The 18,061-nt window shown below is 36.0% G+C and overlaps 2 protein-coding genes across 2 annotated transcripts in view; one reads left to right on the top strand and one right to left on the bottom strand.

Moving 5' to 3' along the window:
- LOC137390190 (protein broad-minded-like) overlaps positions 1–5,176 on the bottom strand; it is a 37,515-nt gene extending 32,339 nt beyond the window's left edge. The window contains exons 1-6 of the mRNA XM_068076482.1: positions 5,040–5,176; positions 3,869–4,027; positions 3,617–3,763; positions 2,506–2,617; positions 1,194–1,337; positions 262–444 (exon numbers count right to left, since the gene is read on the bottom strand). Of these exons, the coding sequence (XP_067932583.1) occupies positions 262–444; positions 1,194–1,337; positions 2,506–2,617; positions 3,617–3,763; positions 3,869–4,027; positions 5,040–5,176 (882 nt within the window). The remainder of the gene's footprint in view (positions 1–261; positions 445–1,193; positions 1,338–2,505; positions 2,618–3,616; positions 3,764–3,868; positions 4,028–5,039) is intronic.
- A 5,179-nt stretch (positions 5,177–10,355) lies between these two features.
- On the top strand, positions 10,356–17,414 carry LOC137391534 (protein NipSnap homolog 3B-like). The gene is made up of 5 exons (XM_068078038.1): positions 10,356–10,634; positions 11,079–11,237; positions 12,340–12,486; positions 13,608–13,676; positions 17,046–17,414. The coding sequence occupies exons 1-5, from the start codon at positions 10,394–10,396 to the stop codon at positions 17,120–17,122; spliced, it is 693 nt and encodes a 230-aa protein (XP_067934139.1). The 5' UTR covers positions 10,356–10,393; the 3' UTR covers positions 17,123–17,414.
- The last annotated feature ends 647 nt before the right edge of the window (positions 17,415–18,061 follow it).

Here is an 18,061-nt window from a genome sequence, read left to right as displayed (position 1 = left end):
ACATTATTAGACAGGTTGACAATAGGCAGTTGCGACATAACTTGACAGGTAAACATTATATAAAGCGTCAATAAGAGCAAGTCATGTTACATGAGCGATGGAGAGACGAGAATGACTTCATACAAGGTCACAGTAGATGATTCATTACAAAGGTATGACACGTAACCTGACATCAGAAAGTGTGACATGTGACAAGGGTAGCCTGATGACACCAAAATAATATAAAAGTTTAGTTAGTCAATAGATTTGAATTTCACTCACAGCTTGTAGTACTGTGGATAGTTCCTGCCTGGTGGCATCCAGTCCATTTTTCACCTTCATAACACGCTGTCGAGTGTTGTCAGCAAAGTACTCATAAAGGAAGGCGGTGAGTGTCCCATACAACTCTCGATGATTCCCTTGGCTTGATGAAAAACCTCGACTAATAAAGGAGAGTGCCTTTTTCTGCAAACAAAAGATTTCGCTCTTTGAAACTAGCAGCTGGCAGTTTTAATTGCAAAAAACTAACATAAAGCCATCCTGCAATGTTTGGATTTAAAATGTACTAGAATATCTCATTTCGTTTGTTATTTTTAATTTAATCAGATGTCAGGCGTATCTTATGCGGCTAAACTCTGTGGCAATATTTTATTAAAGAAACAAACTGATATCCGAAACATTAAAAATTATAATAGTATATTGCTGTGAAAAAAAACCAAAATAAACCAGGTCAAAAGAACAAAAAACAGCATCTTGGCCTTCTAAATGGCTAGATTCCAAAGTTCCAATCACTAAAGTAGAGTTTATGAAGAACTCTAGATTTTTAATGTAATTCAAATCGACTAAAATAGATAAACAAAAGAATCTTATTTTTAAAATAGAAAATCCATGTTGCATATTTTGGGAGTATCCTAACATGATTTCATACATAATTTAAATTGTTAAGTTTTAATATAATATAGATTAGGGCACTGGCTATTGGGGATGTCTTTCCTTCGAAATGCAATTTTCTGGAAATTCAACCGATAGCAAGCTTACTATTAACCACCTTCAGAAAGTCAGACAGAAAGTCAACGCTTTTTGCTGCTACAAATAATACTAGAATTACAGAGACCTGTAGTTGTGGTTTACATCTGCATTTCTATGATGCCTCCAAACCATTTTGTGGTCTATGCATTATGAAATATTAAGCTACAATTAAGAGTTATCATCACCTGTAGAATCTGATCTTCATCCTCACTCAACGCATCCACAATTCCTCTCTCCAGATACGGCCAAACTCTCTGGTAACTTTCATCATTTGCCAAAACATCATTCAGAGACATGTGGGTCAGCGATTTCAAAGCTGCCCGTCGAGTCTGAAGAGACAGCAAGTTTCACAAATTAAAAATAAGACGAATCTTTAAGGACACTTTTGAAGGGGCGAAATTTTAATAAATGTATTGGTTTTTGAATAAAGCAGTATGTTGCTATGTAATACCATTTCAATTAAGCTCGGATATCCCTATAACAACAAATGTTATTACTAAGCCACAGTAAATATTCATATTAGTCGAGACATCCAAAAAGTTAAGTGGGTCGTTAAGCAAATATTAATGGGAGTTTTGACTATATCCAAATCAGATGAGTACTGTTAGAAACGGAGGTATTGCAGTAAAGGTTTGTAAAAATTTATAACCAGCATCAAAGATAAATAGAAAAATGGAAGTGAGCTGTGCTGGTATGAAATCATACTTTGTAAAACTTGATTATGCAGATTATTTCTCATGCATCAAAATTTATGCTCATGTCGATTCATATTTTGATGTATAATGCTTTAGTTCATTCTAAATTGGTATACTGTATGAAGGCATGAAAAAATCTGGACATCGCCAGCTTTCATACCAAGCCTCAGAAGCAAGGAATCTGCTACCTGCTGACATCTGATGAATAAAAAATGCTGATCTATTTAGGACGGTTTTGAAGTGTACTTCCTGTCGACACTGGAGTAGTCTGCCTTTTTACTTTTTCCTTAAAATTGCAGTGATTTTTCATCCGTGAGAGCCTCAGCCTGCCCCAGCCTGCTCACTGCCTGCCAACTGGGCTATGCAGCTTAATTAACCAAGCTATTGTGCGCTTGGAGCTTTCTTCAATGATTTTTATGTATTTTTCGCAATTGTCTCACTTGATAAAAATAAAATTCAATACACTCATTAGCAAATCATGTAAGAATAGGGGGAGATAATTTTAGCGCACAAAAATGTGTTTGTCACATATTTTTGTGTGACAAAGACATTCTTGTTCATAAGGTTTGTACAAGAATATTTTGTATATATATATAAGTTAGATCACATGTTTCCGTTTGAAGTTTGTACCAAGTATGTAATTAGTATATACCATCTAGATGTACAAATGTTTAAGTGTAGCTAATTAATATTTATGGTGTATGTGGAAGTAAGTTCAAAGAGACAAGTTCAAAGTTCAAGTCAGTCTGATGTTGCTTTCTTAAGTTTTAGTACAAATGCAGGATATACCGTAGGTTATTACCTGGATGTTGTTCTTCTTGTCTAGCTGCTCGATGTACTTTTGTAGCTGTTGCAAAGGTACAAACAGAAAACCTTCATGGTTGTACGAGCCACTCAAATTAGATTCTTCATCACTGGATAAACAAGGAATAAATCTTCACAGAATATTCTGGCAAGACATAGTTGAACTATGATGAATAAAATGAGAACTTGCGATTGACCGCATACGATACGATCTAGCTGTGATATGATCCAGCAGTGATATGATTCAGCAGTGTCATTATCTAGTTGTATAGGAACAAGCAACGATATGATCCAGCTGCAATATGAACTAGCTGCGACACGAACCAGCCATGATATGAACCAGCCGTGATATGAACCATCAGTGATATGAGCCAGCCGCGATAAGAACCAGCAGTGATATGAGCCAGTCGCGATATGAACCAGCTACCATAAGTACTACTTGTAATATGGACTATCATAAAATGTACAAACGTGATATGTTCTACCTACAATATTGACCTCTTTAAATATGGGCCACAAGCAATAAAGATCACCTATGGTATAAACACTATATGAAAACAACTGATGACATACATGTATATAACCCTCAATATGAGGAACCTACAATATAGACCACCAAGGACGCAGACCACCAGCAAAACAGACAAACTATAACATGACTACCGGAGATAATTATAGCTAATTCATATATACATATATATATCTCAAAATGTTGTTTGTTGTCTGTCATCTGTCCTCCAGTATATCCAGCCATAGCTGTGAATTAATAGCTTGGAAGAAAGAATCTGTATCGCAAAAGATTTGATCTCGGACCCTCTAATTCGCCAGTCCGATGCCTAAGCAGTCCAATGGATGGATTGATTAGGCGATATATGTCGCTACATTGGTGCAAATATGCTACCGCTTTCCGTCATAGCGCAAAGTGATGGCGTAACATCATGAGAAGCGGTAGCTCTTATTAGTAAGCTTACTCAAATTTTTAATTGGCCATGTGTCAAGTTAATAGGAAGTGGCAGGCAACTCTCATTATCTCTCATTGTTTACAAGCTGATTTTTAACACCCGGGCAACGCCGGGTAGCACAGCTAGTTATGGTATACTGGTGTTTACCTCAGTTGCAAAGGATCTCGTTGCTTAGGTGTGCCAGGAGGGGAATCATCTTCAGAGATTCCTCGAAAATGCTCATCAAAATTATGTACCAATTTTTCAACAGACTTGTGGACTGCCTTAGTGATATCTCGATGAAGTTCATTAAACCTGTTAAAACCATAAATCAACTAAGATTTGCAAAAAAGTATGGAGCAGAATGCAGCACAAATACAAAACAAAAATACAAAAAAATTGTCCAGGTGAAATACTAACTCGTGAGACTTTGTAACTTTGTCCGTGATTCGAGATACCAGAGTGTCAGGGTCAAATGAGTTCTCATGACCGCCTTCATTACAGCGACTGAGCTCCTCATCCACAATTGGTCCAACGCAGTCTTCAATCTCCTGCTTTAACAACTTTACTAGCTCATACCTAAACATCATAATCAATAGCACTGCATAAGATTTCAACTACAAAATGGGCAAATCATTCTCTGATGTAATTCTTATAACATTTTTAATATGCAAATAAGCTTGTACTAATGTTTAAAATGCAATTTTGTTCATTACTAGCCTGTTCACTTCTGATAATACTAAGCTATGCAAACAAATGAAAATAAAAGCTAGTAGTAGCTACAACCCCTAGTAGTAGCTACAATCCTTAGTAGTAGCTACAACCCCTAGTAGTAGCTACAACTCCTAGTAATAGCTACAACCCCTAGTAGTAGCTACAACCCTAGTAGTTGCTACTACCCCTAGTAGTAGCTACAATCCTTAGTAGTAGCTACAACCCCTAGTAGTAGCTACAACTCCTAGTAATAGCTACAACCCTTAGTAGTAGCTACAACCCTAGTAGTTGCTACTACCCCTAGTAGTAGCTACAATCCTTAGTAGTAGCTACAACCCCTAGTAGTAGCTACAACTCCTAGTAATAGCTACAACCCCTAGTAGTAGCTACAACCCTAGTAGTTGCTACTACCCCTAGTAGTAGCTACAATCCTTAGTAGTAGCTACAACCCCTAGTAGTAGCTACAACTCCTAGTAATAGCTACAACCCCTAGTAGTAGCTACAACCCTAGTAGTAGCTAAAACCCCTAGTAGTAGCTACAACCCCTAGTAGTAGCTACGACCCCTAATAGTAGCTACAATCCCTAGTAATAGCTACAACCCCTAGTAGTAGCTACAACCCCTAGTAGTAGCTAAAACCCCTAGTAGTAGCTACAACTCCTAGTAATAGCTACAACCCCTAGTAGTAGCTACAATCCTTAGTAGTAGCTACAACCCCTAATAGTAGCTACAACCCCTAGTAGTAGCTACAGCCCCTAGTAGTAGCTACAACCCCTAGTAATAGCTACAATCTCTAGTAGTAGCTACAACCCCTAAAGCCTTCACTTCATTAGAAAGTGATAATTAATTCTTTAGAATTACATCACAAATGCACTAACTTGTGAAATTGATCATCATTTTCTTCCAAGTGCATAATACGTTCCTCCGCTTGTTCAAAGGTGTTTGATTCTTGCATAAACTTTCCTGAGCTGATTACAAGTTGTTTGATGCTGCTTGTTAGCGCTTCTACATCCATTGTAGGGGGTGAGAACGTTCCCTCTAGAGACCGTTGCTCAGGTTTTCAGATTATTCTGGAGGATCTCACACTGGTATAATACTATTAAGAAAGAAGTAACATTTTCTCTTAATGCTGACATTTAGAAATGACTTCATAGCCCATAGAAATGCATTATCACAGCCAGCTACAATGACGTTTTTATCAATCCCCTTAATAGCTGAATATAAGTTCTAAAATGAGAATCATAAAAAACTTGTCATTAAAAGCTGAGACTGAAAAAAAGGTAAATACAAATTACATAATATAGTAAAAAACAAATGGCTCAAACATCTCGGTTAAAGGTATCTGTCTCATTTTTTAGGCCAACCTCTGTCCTACAAGTCCTTAGTTTATATATAACAGCTCAGTCGCCTTGTCTTTTTATCAATCCATCGGAAATGAACTCCTTACACATTATATGTAATTTTACACGGACTTTTGTTGGAGCCTAATTAGTTGTATCAGAATGGCTAGTTGTCACGCAATAATTTTTAATTGTTGCGACTGTGAAAAACTTACAAAGTTGGCAGTCAGCAAAGCGATGTAATTGGTCAGTTTGACCTATAATTGTTAAGCTCTAACCCGCCCGCTTATACAATATAAATACTGCCGTAATTTGTTAGACAGGGCAGCTTGTGTTTGGCTTTTGAAAGAAACACATAATATTATTACTATAACAAAATTGTTTATCCGTTGGAGAAATATTACTTCTGATCATTATTAAACAAATAGCATCAAGCTCAGACAAGATTGCAGCAATAATTAAATAACTCAGGAATTATTGTTGCTACAAAAAAGTTGAGTTCCCTCCTGTTGGTTCCAGCAGGTGGTATTTTAAAAAGCGTTGGTTTCAGCGCACTTTGTTGGTTTCAGCAAAGCACAAATGAGTTGGTTTCAGCTCCCTCCTGTTGGTTCAAGCAGGTGGTATGTTAGGAAGTGTTGGTTTCAGCGCACTCTGTTAATGTCAGCAGAGCCCAAGTAAGTTAATTTTAGATCCCTCCTGTTGGTTCAAGCAGGTTGTATTTTAGGAAGCGTTGGTTTCAGCGCACTCTGTTGGTGTCAGCAATGATATACAGCCACCACTGTATATCATTGGTGTCAGCAGAGCACAAGTGGGCTGGTTGCATAAACGTATCATAGACACGCCAAAAATGAGAGTTGTCCCAGCCCACTTTAACGAGCTTTCTTCAAAACTTTGTTTACATTCCACAGTGATGTAGAAGAATAATAAATCATCAAATAGTTTAATAACTGTCAAGTGTGTTTGTAGACCTTCAAAACAAATATTTATTGATAACAACAAAATGCTACCTAAATTTAAAAAAACTGATCACAAAACTATATGTGTAGTTGAAAGGATTGTGAGTTCCAAAAAGATCTGAAACATTATTTGCTGAAGATTACTCAGTACTTTCAGCGACATCAACCTTGAGTCGTTTGTACAAATTAAAACAAATTTATTTAAAAAATGACATTGAGCTTCTAAATGTACGACCATGCGAATTCGAAACAAGCAATTCACGTATAACTGGTTTTCAAGGCTCTACGAATTCTGATGCATACATTTCGCAAGAAAAACAGTCAACACATAGTTGCACAGTAACGATTGAACGTTATGCTGGCTACAATTATTGAATATAAAGCACCATCATCAAGAAATAATTGCTTACATTTTAATCAGTAAAACTAGCGATTTTGTTTATGACAGCAATGCAAAAGAAGTTGTATCCGAAATATTTACCACCCAATATCATTTTTGTTTATACATCGCTACCATTTTGGGTAGCTCCGCAAGAAACAGTTAAGCGCTAAGCCAATTGGCGTAACATGCTAAAACCTAACCAATAAGCTATCAGGTCTTCAGAGGGCTGGGTTTTAACATGAAAGGACGAATAAGAGAACTGACTGTCGCACTTTGTATCATGTGCTAAAAACACGCTTGTAGTATGAGCTGGAAAAAAAACTCCGCAATGCCGCATTTTTGTTCTAAAGCGCGCGCCCTATTAATACAGTATACTATCTCGGGCACTTTACTATTTTTTCATTTTAGTTTGTTGCAACGATGCATGCATTTCGCCCTATATTATCTGAATGAAATAATATACTGATTTGTTAACATCGTTTACTACGCAAAGCGTTCAAGCTCAGATACCTACTGACCAATGACGGTTTTGCTTTTGCTAGACCCCTGCTAGACACGCGTGTTGAATGATGTTTTTATTTTGATATTCAATTTTAATAGTTAATGCACTTATCGTGTGCCATGTATGTTGGTTGCAATGTAAATTCGCATATGATTTCAAACAGACCTGCCAACCCAAGAGTGGGGCAATGCGTGAGATTTGGTTTTGGGGCAATTGATGTATCAATGATAGTATGTGTAAAATTGTGGAAATTGGGGCAAAAATCTCACGCAATTCTCACGCATTCTCATTTTTTCTTTGAGGTGATTGCGTGAGTCTCACGCCCAATGCGTGAGTCTCACGCCCAATGCGTGAGAGTTGGCAGGTATGATTTCAAACTACTAATGCAAAATTGGTGTGAACATCAACAAACATTGGAACACAGCCCTAAAATGAGACAGTCCCGCAATGGGTCTGCAAAACTCTTCAAGGGATACTGAAACAGAGCTGCAATTTGTGTTTGATGCCTTCCTTGTGCTCAATACTTTCCTTTAGTGGTGCTGTGAACTGCTTATTTACTGATGCTACTTTTGGCATCAGTACTACCAAGACAAATCTTGGAATTTCTGTGAGATGCTAGAGAGGTTTCCTTCATAGATAGCAGATTGTATGAAGCATCCTGCACTGATGCGATTTGTTTTGGCAAAAGGGAAGGGAAGCTGTCAACTTTGTAAAAAAGCTCATTATTGCAAGAACAAGGTTTTGAGGATCTTTTGTTGCCTTTATTTTTTTGGCTTTTTACGAGAGACACTATGTACCTAAAAGGTTCATGTTTTTTACACTCTCAAGCTGTTTGCTTGTTCTGAAAAAACACCTAATGTCGTACAACACTCGTCGGAAGTCTCTCTTGATTTAGTAGATTTTGATTATTATTGTCAACTCCTATGTTGCAAATGATTGGTACTAACATGATTGAACATAATTTCTCTCACTCATTCTCAGATTATCTGTATACCGTAATCGTTTTATCATTTAACATGTTTATTTTCAATCAATCATCTGCTTTGAGTGCGTATGTATATACGCTGAACATTGAGTTTTTTGTCAGCCCTCACTAATCGTTTTGCACAAATATGGCTTCAATTTCTTGTAATGGTTGATTCATCAATGAACAAAATAGAACATATAAACTAATTGTTTTATCTTCGAATAAACCATCACATTATCGATGACTGTCAGTATACATACGGTTCATAAGGGGACAAACTATAGCATTAATTTAGGTGTACAAATTTGACTGGACCAATTTCTTGTAAAAAGTATAATTGATTGAGCGAACAATTTTTTTTTCACTTGTTTGTTAAGACTTCATCCTACAAGCTCACAGCTTATTTTAAAAAAGTACTCGTAACCCTAACCCTCCCACATCAATCAAGTTTGCATTTGATACAAGTCATCCAGCCTGTCTATGTGTTCTATGTAGTCTGGCCTGTAGTCTGATCTACATTAGTCAGGCCTAAATTCGATTTAAATGAGCCAGTTCTGCATTGATGATCTTGTCAACTAGGTCCAAATTATTTGAGCTGAACACTAACTAACTAAACAAAAATAATTTCAAGTTTGGTTCAAGAAAACCAATCTATCTTTGCATTTGTCTCTACCTATTTTATTGTAGTTTAGTGAACAGGTACAGCATGTATGTGCGTAATAAAAGCTTTGTTCAATGAAGTTTTAAAAATTTAAGGAGCTCTGCAAAATCTTAATAAAAATAGAATAATGTAAATAATAGCTCCAATCTAACGCAGACATTAATCTAATCTATGTTGATTCTCGGCCATAGAAAGTATTTTGCAATATTAAGTACTTTCCATTTTAAACATATTGGTGTAAATTCTACCACATAAATTCGTCATTTTGAGGGTACATAAACCTATTACAGGATTAGTCTTTTGTAGTTTGCTGGTATTATAGTGCTACTTTTCTAAGGAGAGACAACTATAACTTTATAAGCTCTGTAAGCTATATGAAATAGTTTAGCTGCAGTTTGTGACTGTTATACAAGTTAGGCCTAGCACCAGTCATACGGAAGTGTTCAACTCTGACTATTTGCGACTTGACTAGCCTTTTCCTTAAAAAGAAAACTATTTGTACTCTCATTGCCAGCTAGCTACATTGCTATACACCAAGTAAGCACAAGACAGCTTAGAACTAATAAACTGGATGCAATGTGTGGCTGTATGCGGCTAACACAATAATAGCAGGCAAAGAGGGCTGCACCAATCCATATTCTGCAAAATTATAGTTGTAACAAGTATGGTAGAGTATGGCTTGTGCATGCATAGTTAATTTTATCAAACTATTACAATCCTTTCAAAAACCGAAAACCGAGTACCATTAGTGAGAATAGATTTAAAACACGATTTGAAAAAGATTTGAAAAATTACTCTAATATCATTTTTGATTTGGTATTGTAATGAATTTGCATAAATTTTGCTATTTTTAGCCAGCATTATCCTAGAAGTAATACAGTTTTGCTAACTGCCCTAAATCCTGAACCTTGGCATAAGACTACAGGCGAATTTAGCAGCAGGCTTATAGAATACAAAAACCACAAAACAAAATTATGCATTTGAACCAAGCATCTTACAGCAAAGCTTTGTCTGGAGGTAGGTACTTCTAACAACAAGTAGGTAGGAAAGATAGCTAATAGCTAGAGTGTCTGTGGCAGGTTCATCATGCTAGGAATGGAATATAAACATATAAAAAAGACATCAAAACTGCTAGTTTACCATGATTCTCGTTTTGAATAATTTTGATTGCTGATTTCGATAAACTAGCTCTAACAGCATTGTTTTACAGTCAAGTAAGCCATGTTAACTCCACCTTACGCTGCATGGTTCAAAGTGTTACTGGTGTTGTGGGTTATTGCGAGTGAGAGCAGTTCTAGCATCCTCTCACATCACTGGGAAACATTATCAGACTGTTCTGTCATATTATAGGCAAATCTTGCGTATTTGTTGTGCTACGATCAACCATTTCAATCAAACATGCAGGTTGAGTTAAAGCGTCAGAAATGTTGCAGGTGCTGCTAATGATGATGCAATCATCAATTCGACAATTCTCGAGTGCTGCAAGGCGATATGCTGATAAGCTCTATGAACTAAGGGTGTACTCTTTCAAGATTTCCAACACGAAACCTTTAGTTAAGGAATGTAAGGAGGCTTTGCCTATTCGTTACAGTCATTCACCAGGCCTCGGTTATTTTTTTGCTGAGATAGGCGGTATTGGAGAGTCTGTTCACATCTGGGAATATGGTAGGTTATGCCTATATTTTACAGATCAATGCTACAATGCCTTTCGAATAGGTGATGACAGTTTCCTGGTTTTATCCGGAGTATACAGTCGTGACCAAAAGTATTAACACCCCTTTCTTTGTTGCCTAGTCCATTTAGCAATAATTGGAGAAACTTTGAATAGACTTTACTTATTGCATAATCTGTATAAGCCATGCATATTGCACATCATTAGAAAGCTGAGAATCAAATCTTTCTAATGAGAATAGAACCTTTAACAATAATACCATTTTCACTGAGGAATTGGCTTCAGAGATTGACTCCAAATCTTACTCCAAAAAACTGGTTTCACGCGCCCCAAAGACTGCTAGGATAGTCTTTTTTAAAAATAAATGTTTATAAAGGATAGCAAATCTTCTGAGGAATCATTTGATATAGAGTATATATACTCTGTGTTTTATATAGAAACCTATGCACAAAGGGCTGCCATTAGAAAGAGTCTAGCAGGTGATCCGGGTTGGAACGATGCGGCAGCACCAATGTTGAAGTTGCTGGAGAAGCAGGAAAATGTAACCATGAGACTTTTTCCATGGAGTGTTGTTCAAACTGCGGTCGCTCCTGGAGGTATGTTGAGTCAAAACTTGTTGAGACTTACTACGTACTTAAACTTACTATTTGTGAAATTCTGAATGAAGAGAAGAATGATGCCTTTGGAGGAGTAATGAATAAGCCACTCCTTGTTTGCTCCTTCTCAAGTCTACTGAGGAGTTGAGGAATTGAAATAAAGAGCTTGCTCATTGATTGACTTCTCAACCAATGAGTAACCATGTCAAACACAATGAGCCGAAATAATAACAATAGCATTGCAATTGTTAATGTATAACTATAAATAAATAAAATACATTAATGCTAATTAGTGCAATAAATTATGCATCTGAAAATCGTAATCATGGGCTGAAGGTGACAGAATTAAAATATGTGAAAGGCAAAAAGTCACATGATTGTAAAACAGAGCTCATCTCTGTCATGTCAATTTATTGGTGATAAAACAACTCACTAGCTTAATTTCACGATTTGCTGGTTTTTCTCTTTTTAAAGTAACTAAGGTAATCGTCTTTCAAGCCTTACATATCATTCCATAAGATTGAGTGTTTAGTCAACCCATGACAATACAGAAATCCTTATTTAACATTTTGACTACTGATCTTCAATCAGTGTGCCATTAGGAACTAATGTTCTGTCAGCAGCCATTTGTAATTTCTCAGTAAGTGTAAAATACAGTCAATATTATGCCAAAATCTTGAGAATTAGTGGTCCAATTGACGTAAAACTTTGGAATTATACTGAAAACCTATCACACATAAAGTGTGCAAGCGGGGGAGACGAAGTGAAACTACATACACACATAAAGTGTGAAAGTGGGGGAGACGAAGTGAAACTACGCAGCCAAGTTTTCTCAGGCGGCGAATCTGAAGACAGAACAACATCCTGAATTATTTCAGGCCTTCTAAGTGTGTTCTTCATAGAAAGCAGCTGAAAGAGCTTTTAATTATGTAACACATCCTTATAGATGATGTATTTTGTAAACTCGTTACATTTTCTACACATTGAGGTACTAACTTTCATAATATGAAATGTCTCAAATTTTGTAACTATGGAGCAGTTTTCTTACCAGCTTAGCAAGCATACAAAATCAATCCATCATTTGATTTTGTGTGCTCTCCAGGTGTCTACCATCTCTACACCTTCAGCTTTCCTTCCGAGTCCTCGATGGCTACCATGTCAGAAAGTCTGCAAGAGTTTATAAAAGAGGCAGATCTCACAGCTCTCGGCGTCTGGAGAGAGGAACTGGGCAAGAATATCGGTAGAAATGGTAGGTCTGAAAGTGCTCCGACTGTCATCTTTGACTTACCAGTTACACCTTTGCAAATAAAACTTGTGTGAGACCTACATGTAGTTGGTTAAAGCTGGGGCCGTATGCTATTTCATACTAAATGGGCGAACAGAGTGCATTGAGTTGTACACGTACATGTACACATGTTGTAGATGTACATGTGTACATGTACGCATGTTGTACATGTGTACATGTACGTAAAATGTAAGAAATATCAATACTATTATGAGATAGTGTTTGGAAAGGTATCTTGTGTCATGTCTAAAATGGTTTATTTTGATATCAACAGGTTTGGTACGATTGCTCTAATATTGAGTGCTCTAAGTCAAATTGGTGTAATAGACAACTAGTCCAAAAACATTTAGTCCAAAATCGATTCATCCAATATACCATTTGGTCTAATGGTGGTTAGTCTAAAATTGAAACAAAGGCGAGGATATAAATACAAAGACTTGCATATGGGTCTTGTATTCAGTATAGACAAGTTAAATTAGAGGAAAAATTATTGGATTTAATGGTATATTTGATGAATTGGTTGTAGACGAAATGTCTTTGGACAAATTGACCTATTAGACCAAGCGTCGTTAGAGTGCCAAATCCGACTTGCGGAAGCAGTGGTACATGTTAATAAATTGGTAGTGCAGCACTCACCCTATCTGATTTACAATGGTAATAGTGCAGCGCTCAGGACTAGAATTCTGCAGCAATCGTGGACTCTAGCTAATAAATATGGCTGCTCACAGGTCTTACAGATGGATTTAAGGCTGTGATAGTTCTGTGTTCAATATTAACACTGGCTTTATGTGAGAATCATGGAGCCTTCTAGCAGATAACTGCACTCCAAACTTTGGGTTGAGTTAGCCATCAAGTTTCTATATTGACTCTAAAAATGGCCTTTTTGCATTCCACATTTCCTATAGATCTGAACATTCAAAGTAAACTGGCCCATTTCCCTACATCACTACGCAGTGACTAACAGTAGCGGTGGTCAAGTTTCGAAGACATCCTAGTTGTAAATAATTATGATGAGTGATATGCAGCTGCTATGCAATGGACACTACTTATAGCTACTACCCTATAACTATGATAGTCTATTTTAGCATACGCTCTCTTCCATTCTCCTGACTATGATTCGGCCAAGAATCCAGCCCTCGCATCTCCGCAGGCCTGTAAGTGATCAGTTTGCTTTGAAATGCCCTGTGAGGTCATGAGGTCAGCTGTGCTATGCATGAGTGCTCGGTAGCTGGCTGTGACAGCAATTTTGTAGAGGTCATTCTAAGCAACAGCATAAGCTTGCCAGAGGGTAATAGTATGTTGATTGGTAATAGGTTTGAGTTGACCTACAGTGAGTTCAATCTAACCTCTTCATACAAGATTAAACCATAACTGCCACAAACATCGGCTTTTATCGAATCTTCTAGGTAAATCAGACACACTGATTCCGGTTTTGTACTCAAAATAAGGTTGGTCCACTAACTTTCAGAGTAATGAAGGCCTTTTACAGCGTTTTAATATCGGTCTCGAAAACAAGCTCCGTCCATAAACATGTAATATACGCTAGCTTTTTAGGAATGGAAATTTGGAATGTTTATTCCGATTTAGATTGATAGAGATGGGTGTCTTAAAACCCAATATTGTCTAAATTCAGCCTTCAAAATGATCTCAGTCTTTTCTGAAAGGTAGATAAGCTATTTAACATTGCATATTTAAAAATGAGCTCAAAAAAGCGTAATAACAACGCTAGCTTTTTGATAAAATCACGCTTTTTTGAACTTATATTTCTCGGCGTTCAGCCTATTAAACATCCTGTAACAAGCTATGAGCAATTTTAAATAGTTTATCTACCTTTCATAAAAGACTGAGATGATTTTGAAGGCTGAATTCAGATAATAATGGGTTTTAAGACACCCATATCTATCATTCAAAATTGGACTAAACATCCCTAACTTCCGTTCCTTAAAAGCTAGCGTGCGTCACATATTTATGGGCGGGGCTTGTTGTGCCGATTGTGTTGTTTTCGAGACAGATATTGAAATGTTTAAAAAAACCTTCATGGCTTTGAAAGTTAGTGTACCAATCTCTATTTTGAGTACAAAATAGGAATCAGCATATCTGGTTTACCTAGCAAAAATGATAAAAGCTGTACGTGGCAGGTATGGATTAATACATTCTGAGATCTGCTTCGCATGTCAAAACCTGCCACGTTGAGGAAATATTTGTATGAGAATTAAGTTTTATTTGTTTCACAATTCAAAACCTGCAGTAACTTATGGATAAATATGACTGATAAAGACATATAGCTTTAAAACAAATGAATTACAAAAACTGAATTATAAATAAAAAAGCTAAATAAGTAATAATAATTCATAAAAAGGTTTTTGTTGATTTGTCTTAAAGACGTATATGGGGTTTGGCGATGCGCTGGCTCAGGGGTAGAGGTGGGGTAGAGATATACAGCGTAGCTTACTCAAACTTACAAGTTCGATTTAGCATATGATTTTTTATTATTTCTTAAAGCTTATTATTTCTTTTTTTTTCTTGTTTCTTAACTTTTATTATTTCCTCTATTCTTCACCCAGGAAACTGCAATGTTTCAAAACTTTTGAAAAGCTTTTTCACTACTACTCTTTAGCCTACCTATCTATTTAATTTATAAAGTTCAAATGTGCCGTTTAAATTTTAAATATTCTATTTACAGTTGTTCCTAGGTTTCGATAGCTAAATCTGTAAAGGCTAAATGCTTTTCGCGTGGACAATCGTATTATCTTGAGTAAGAATTGCCTTTCATTTTTTTTTGGCATTTGGTCAGACAAATTATCATACAGAAACAGTCCGATATCTTATTTTTACGTTTGTACCAGTATTGAGAAGTACCAGTATCGTCATATTCAAAGTTTTGATGGATAGCTCCTGCTGAAACAGTAACCTTTTTTATACCCACTTCTAAGCACTAATTGCTATTATGAATTCAATATATTCATGATTTTTATTTTGTTTTCTCATTTCATATTAATTGTATCATTATCAAATCGTTTTTTTATTGTAATCATAGCAAAACAGAGTTTATTTAGCTATTACTTGCTAATTATTTCACATTTCAACACCTTCACAGTCGTTTTATTTTTTCTTTTAATTCATCTGAGCGGCACAAAACATTTTTCTCAAGACATTTAGTTTGAAAGTTGGAATGGTAACTGTTGTTATATATTAAGTAAAAATAAATTTTCTGTGCAAAGAATTTTCTATTACTCCGGCAATGCCGGGCATTCAGCTAGTCTATAATAAGAGCAGTGTCTGTCCGTCCGGAGCCACGCGTGTCTGTTTGAGCCACATCTCTCCGGAGTGTTAGGAATAAAATTACCTCACATGGATATTGAACTTCGGTACTCTGATTTACAGTCCGGCTCTCTAATCACTGCACCGCTAAATTACTTTATCGCATCTATACTTCAACGGAAGGAAACAATTATCTGCGTGCGTTGAGTCAATAAAAAATATGGCCCATCCTGAGCGTAGTTTCGCTTCTCAAAAACTTATTTTTTATCGTAATTTATTGTTAGCAATGACCAGTCATGCTACACGCATTACAGATCCAAATTTTTACTAAATTTAGGTCTATGGACTTTTATTGAACTATAATACTACTAAGAGTTATGAGTCATATGTTATCAGTAATAATAATGCGGGAAACTGTAATAATATTGATAAATCATCCGACTCGGACGTACAGTCTTTTCGAGAATGAATAAAAGCGTTCGTTCATTGTGGTATTTTTTATTGGCAAGTGCTGGTGTCAAATTTTATGATAATTAATTTGGTATTAAAATATTTTTTATAGACCATGTGGTTCATAAGTTATGACGATTTATACGTAAATATTAGGTTTTACCAATACTGTAATTGTCTCAGTAAATAAACTTATTTGGTAGCGAATGAGTTGATTATGCACATATTTGTTCCTCCTTACGATCTTTCTCTCGTCGCGCATTTGCCAAATGTACTAATATACATATAACGTACACTTATCTAAATACGTGATGGGACAACTCCCAAATTATACTATTAGACTTTCATCTCCATTGTCTTTGTATTACAAGTCTTCTATTTTTATATTTACACATTTATAGATGTTAAACTCATGACTTCTATATTAAATAAATAATATAATAATAATATATAATAATATATTAAATAAATGTTGTAAATTTGCCACTATCTCTTATTTTTCTGCAGTTTTTATCTTTTGAAAGTACATTAACACATAACTAATACTACATGTACCTCATTTCACAGCTGGTAGTTTTCTTGTTTTAATGGGAGAATGATAACACATGGCTTCAGTTTATAATGCATACATGTCCTTGTGCCTCCTAGCTGCGCTAGAGACCCTTTCCAAGCTTGTATTCTTTACACTCATCTATGAAATGGCTGCCAACTTTCCTTAACATGAATTGGAAAGTCATATGAGCCTTTCCAGTTCTTCCTTCATTGATTTCAAGGTTAACATGCTTATCGAAAGTTCTTATCTAATATTTTAGGGGAAAAGCTCGCTCAGACTACTAGTAATGTGCACGGTCGCCTGCTGTCTCCTGCTGAGTGGTCAAGCTACCAATAGATCCTAAAAATATTTAAAAAGCCTCCAGTCAGCTTTCATAAACATTTTTCACTTATATGCAATCGTCATACATGTATTTGTATTTTAATGCATGAGCTGTAATGCTTTTGGTGCTTTGGCAATTTTGCTGAAATTTTTATGTTTGTACAGTGTAATGAAAGTTATGATACTTGTCAAGTATTTTTTGCATACTCACGTCTGTCGCTTCATATTGCATTATGCAATTTTCTATAAGTATTTTTAACAAAGTCGGACGAAAATAGATTGGAGATAGTGCTTTTGCACCTTTTCATTTATTATGTCATTATCATTTATTCTTCTGAGCTCTTTACTCTTTCATCACAACTAGGTGAAGAGTGCACTAAATGTTACATATTGGAATTGTTATAATAGCCAATTGAATTTTGAGGATTTCCACCGAAGTCAATCTATAAGAGATGGCAAATAACCCAGTACTCTGATGTACATCGTCTAATGTCATCATTACTAACATTGGCTTGCTACTAGCACTAGACTAGTACCTTTTAGTACCACAACAATATATCTGACAGTATATTATGCTGTAAATGCGCTCCAACGGCCTCTGGTTTAAAATGAAAATTTTAAACCTATTACTTATGCGGTGGTAACATGGGATTTATAATAGTAGTTTATGGGTTTGTAGATAAAATTTGTGAGTTATAACGATGGTAAAAAGTAGGCTCAATCTGCTAACCTCTATGGAAATAGAATAATGAATGTATTTGTATTACCACCTCGCCAAACTTCAGTTAGTCGATCACCTGTCAGCCAGGGAAGATCACATTCTAGACCATTCAGCATCCTATGAGCTCTTGTTATTCACTTCAAGCTTGTTCCGTTTACTGTCAGGTATTCATTACTAAACCAAAACCATCTATTGGTTCAATTTCTGTTTGAGCCATTTGGTTGTCTTTTTTA

Source organism: Watersipora subatra, chromosome 3 (assembly GCF_963576615.1).
Source record: "Watersipora subatra chromosome 3, tzWatSuba1.1, whole genome shotgun sequence".
Classification (NCBI taxonomy): domain Eukaryota; kingdom Metazoa; phylum Bryozoa; class Gymnolaemata; order Cheilostomatida; family Watersiporidae; genus Watersipora; species Watersipora subatra.
The sequence above is the reverse complement of the archived record's forward strand: the minus strand, read 5'-3'. Positions and strand labels throughout refer to the sequence as shown.